General features: G+C 55.6%; 1 protein-coding gene across 1 annotated transcript in view; it reads right to left on the reverse strand.

Annotated features, from left to right (window-relative positions):
* LOC102758861 (sialic acid-binding Ig-like lectin 5) overlaps positions 1 to 2645 on the reverse strand; it is a gene marked incomplete at its 5' end in the record, with an annotated part of 24424 nt that extends 21779 nt beyond the window's left edge. The window contains 5 exons of the mRNA XM_015564419.1: positions 730 to 984; positions 1433 to 1480; positions 1669 to 1950; positions 2103 to 2474; positions 2553 to 2645. Coding sequence (XP_015419905.1) covers positions 730 to 984; positions 1433 to 1480; positions 1669 to 1950; positions 2103 to 2474; positions 2553 to 2645 — 1050 coding nt within the window. The remainder of the gene's footprint in view (positions 1 to 729; positions 985 to 1432; positions 1481 to 1668; positions 1951 to 2102; positions 2475 to 2552) is intronic.
* Positions 2646 to 4319: the final 1674 nt, after the last annotated feature.

Raw genomic sequence — 4319 nt, forward strand, 5'->3', positions numbered from 1 at the left:
CATTACCTTTATTCCTTTCTATCCTAAGCACCATGGGCCCCTTCTTTTGCTGCTGTAGCTTGTTTTCTAAGCCCCCTACTTCTACAGATCACTTCTTCTAACTCTCTGGCTTTCCAAACAAACTTCCATTTATACTTTGAGTCTTGGCTCTGAATTCTTTCTTAGCCAGAACTCAAGAACTGAGGTTCCTGAACCAAGGTTCGGTCCGACCCCACCAGCCTAACACCTGCTGCCATTCTCAGTGCTGCCAACACCAGGACCCAGGTGTGCTGCCCTTGGGTAAGCCAGGACCCCACCATTCACAGTGCACAGAGAGGCTTGGCAAGATAGGGAGGGAGCCCAGCAGGTTCTGAGCTCAGCAGATGAATTCACCTTCCTGTTCCATTTGCATCCCAGGCGGCCCCAGGACCCCAGGGTCTGAGGGCTTTTCCCTCCCAGCATGACACCTCCCACTCCCAGGACTCAGTCTCTCCTCTTCCCACCTCCTTGCAGAACCTGCTGTAGGTTCCGCTTGGGCAGGAGATGGTGGGTCCTGTCCTAGCAATCACTCCTGTGCCTGTGCAGCTCCCCTCCCCCAGCCCCACCTTCTCTCCGACCCACTCCTTTCTCGGTGGCCTCTGCCCCCAGCAGGCCCTGACCTGGCAGCAGCAGGACAGCGGTGCTCCGGGTGCGGTGCCTCTAATCTCCCCAGAACCCAGCTGTCCAGCCCCCCGGCGTCTCCCCACTCACAGACCACTGAGAGGATGAGAGAGACCCTGTGGGAGCCCAGCCTGTGCCGAGCTTGGCAGGTGAACTCTCCTTCCTGTGCAGGCCCCACGCGAGGCAGCTCCAGGATCGCGGTGCTGGAGAGGGGGGTGGCGTTCAGGCCTGGGGACCTCCGGAACCAGCTCAGCCTGGCAAGAGGGTTGCTGTCAGCCTCACAGAGCAGCCTCAGGGCCTCTCCCTCCAGGATGGAAAGGGAAGTGGCCTGCAGAATCTTGAGGGCTGAGAGAGAGATGGGGGGTGGGGGGGAGAGAGAAGACAAAGCTGGGGTCTCTCCCCCTTGCTATATCCACACTAGCTCTGAGGAGAGGACCAACACCCCCTGGCCTCAGCCCTTCCGAAGGGGCCCAAAGTCGCCCAGGCTGCCTCGCAGATGGAGGACAGGGGACATGGAATATGAAAAACAAACGCAGGCATGGGCCAAAGAGGAGGTAACGGAAGCAGGAGGAGGCAAAACTTCAGAGAGGAGGGTGAAGCAAGAGGGACGCAAGCCTCCTTTTTATTTGGCCACAGAAAGCTGTGGGTGAGCAAGAGATTTAGAGAGTTGAGATGTGGGGAGGAGCCTTCTATCTGTCCTCAGTAGCTGGCCTCCCCTATGTATCCCACGTAGCTCGGAACTCACCTAGACCCTGTGTCCCTCCCAACCCTGAGGACAGAAGCCCGTTCCTACCTGTGCTGTTCCCTTGAAAGACGTGGATGGCCATGTTCTGTGGAGCATCTGGGACAGAAGGACATCCATGGGTGGGCACTGGGCCTTTCCCCAGCAGCCATGGAACCAGGAGAGGGGGTTCCCTTCCTGGTGGACTATCAGGACCCTGATTTCAAGCCCTGGCCCAGCTCTGACCTGGCCCAGCTCTGCCCTGGCCACAACCCCTTAGGAACCCGGGATCCTGCCCTAGAACTCACAGGCCACATTGAGCCGGATGGTTCTCTCCACGCTCACACCAGTGGCAGGAAAATGCACCTGACAGGTGAGGTTGGTGCCGTGGTCCTGGGGCCTTGGGGTGAGAGTGAGCACAGAGGAAAGATGATGAGACCTGGAGTCCAGGGAGGTGTAAGCAGCTGATGTCCAGGAGAAGATGGGGGGCGTGCCCTCCTCACAGGCCCAGGGCACATAGCAGTTCAGTTTCTTGGGGCGGCCGGACTCCAGGGGCCCTGGGATGAGTATGTCAGGTTTGTCGGTCAGGGCTGGAGTGAAGAGAGAGGTGGTGAGGACCCCTCGGCATGTCAGCCTGCCCCAGGGTTTTGTCATGGCTGTCCCCACCCCAACCCCAGGGTCCTTCATTTTTCCATTTCTGGTACCTGACACCCGGGGGTCTTTCTTTGGGCCCCTACCATACCTGTCACTTTCAGAGAGAGCATTTGGTCTTCATATGTATGTTCATAGAGTCCATATTTTACATGAAAGAAGTACGTCCCACTGTCCCTCATGTTGACATCTCTGATGGTCAGGGAGCAGTCATCGGACTTGGGGTCCATGGGAATCAAGAACCGGCCCTGGGTCCTCTCTTGTAGCTTCTCTTCTGGATTGTTTGTGGCCACCAGAATACCAAGATTTTCATTTTCTATTTCCTTGAACCAATGCTTGTGCAGGTATTTAGGGAACATCCTGGAGTAGGAAAACTTGCATGGCACAGAGACACACAGACTCTCCTGCACTATCACAGACTCCTGTAGTACCAGCCGGTAGCTTGAATCCTTAGCCAGGGCTCCTAGGAAGAGAGAAAAACTCAGCCTGGAGCTCCAGAGCCTCCCCCGAGTGGATTGCCCTCTGCCCTCGGCCCACTCACCTCCCCACAGCACGGGCAGCAGCAGCAACAGCAGCTTCAGCAACATCTCGTCCTCATGCCCTGACACAGTCTGTCTACTCGGTCCGGGTCCCTCTGCGAGAGAGTGGAAAGATGCAGATGAGGGAGGGCAGAGAAAGCTTTGACAGGAAACCTGTGGTGAGAACCAAAGGTCACAAGCCCAGAAGAGGGAACCTCAGATTTAGAGAGTCCACTATGATTGACTCTTTGAGGTCATCCGGCCCATTTCTGCCTGTGGCAAATGAACCCTGAGGCTCAGAGGAAGCAAGAGGCCTGTCCAAGTAAGATAGCAAGGGCGGACGAGAGCCCCGTGTCCTGGGTCCATGGGCCATCATCTGTACTGGAGAAGCTGGCCCCACCTGGCCAGCTCTCTGACAGTCATGGCCTTGGGACTCTCATGGAGGTAGCCCGCTAGGGATGGGTCTCGGGAAAGCCTATATGGGCACCAGTGGCAGAACAGGGTCTAGAGGAGGCAACAAAAACACCACACACCACCACTCATTTCCTTCATTCACACCTTTTCAATCTAACGAAATGATTGAATCAGTCCTGACCTTCAACTAGTTCAAGCAGTGAGGGAAGACAGACCAGCTGATGGGCTAGAGCTTTATCTGAAGGCAATGGGGAAACCGTGGAAGATTCTTAAGCAAGAAAGGATCAGGGTCATATAGGTATCAACATGGTCTCTCTGAGGCCAGGATAGAGAAGGAAGTGGAAGGGAAAGGCGGGAGGTCAAGAGGCCAGAGATCAACACTATTGTGGTTGTTTAAGAAGGTGAGAACCAAATCTGCATGTTGTGGAGGAAAGATTTGAGGTGGAAGTTACTTTGAGGAAGTGAAATTTGAGGGGAGGTGTGATGGGTGGGGGAGGGAGGCACCTAGAGTGACTCCCAGAGCCCTGACAAAAGTAACAGAGGGCATGGGGGTACCATCTCCAAGAGCACAGTAAATGGGCAGAGCTGGACTAGGAAGACAGTAGAGTTGGCCCATGGGGCTCTTTCCTGGGGACCCTTGGCTACTTGCCACATTCGGAGACAATGTCATATATTGGGAGTCATGGTTCACGTAATCTCTTTCTATCCTGAAGTATTCCCACTTCCTCGCATCTTGGAAAATCTGATGCTTAGAGACCAACTGGGGGCCCGAGGGCCCCCAGTTGGTCGAATTGTCCCAGGTTCTCTCATCCAGGTTTTGATAGGGCCTGTGGCCAGCGGGGGGATGATGGTGTCTGTTGGTCACCTCCAGGATATGAAGGTGGTTGTGGAGTGGGCTAACGTTAGCCCAGGAAACCCATGGGTTGGACTGGAGAGTGGGACAGGAGGCAGAGGCAGGCTCCCCTTTGCTGTGTCACTGACTGAAGGTCACACACTGTTCCTGTGATATCCTCCAGGGACCAGTCTCTGACTGCAGCCTCGCCTGGAAACCTCTTGCTCAGACCTCAGTAGTCCTCACAGCTGTGGCCTCTGCAGCGCTGGCATCTCTGGGCTGCAAAGAAATAGTCCACATTCCCTTGACACCATCTGACTCTCAGCCTGGGGGTGGGGGTCACTGCTGGTGGTAAAAGACCTGGAGCCTCTTTCTGGATGGAAATGTAGGATTTCTGCCCCAAACTTCTCCCTTCAACAGAAATTCCCCTCTCCCCCTTGGGCCTTTGCAGGGGAAGTGAAAGCTGAGCTCTTCTCCCCCCTGGACCACAGCAGGGTGGACCCTTCCCTCTTCTTGTACCCGGAAACCCTGCCTCTTACCTCCT

The sequence above is a fragment of the Myotis davidii genome, unplaced genomic scaffold, assembly GCF_000327345.1.
Source record: "Myotis davidii unplaced genomic scaffold, ASM32734v1 scaffold2152, whole genome shotgun sequence".
NCBI lineage: Eukaryota > Metazoa > Chordata > Mammalia > Chiroptera > Vespertilionidae > Myotis > Myotis davidii.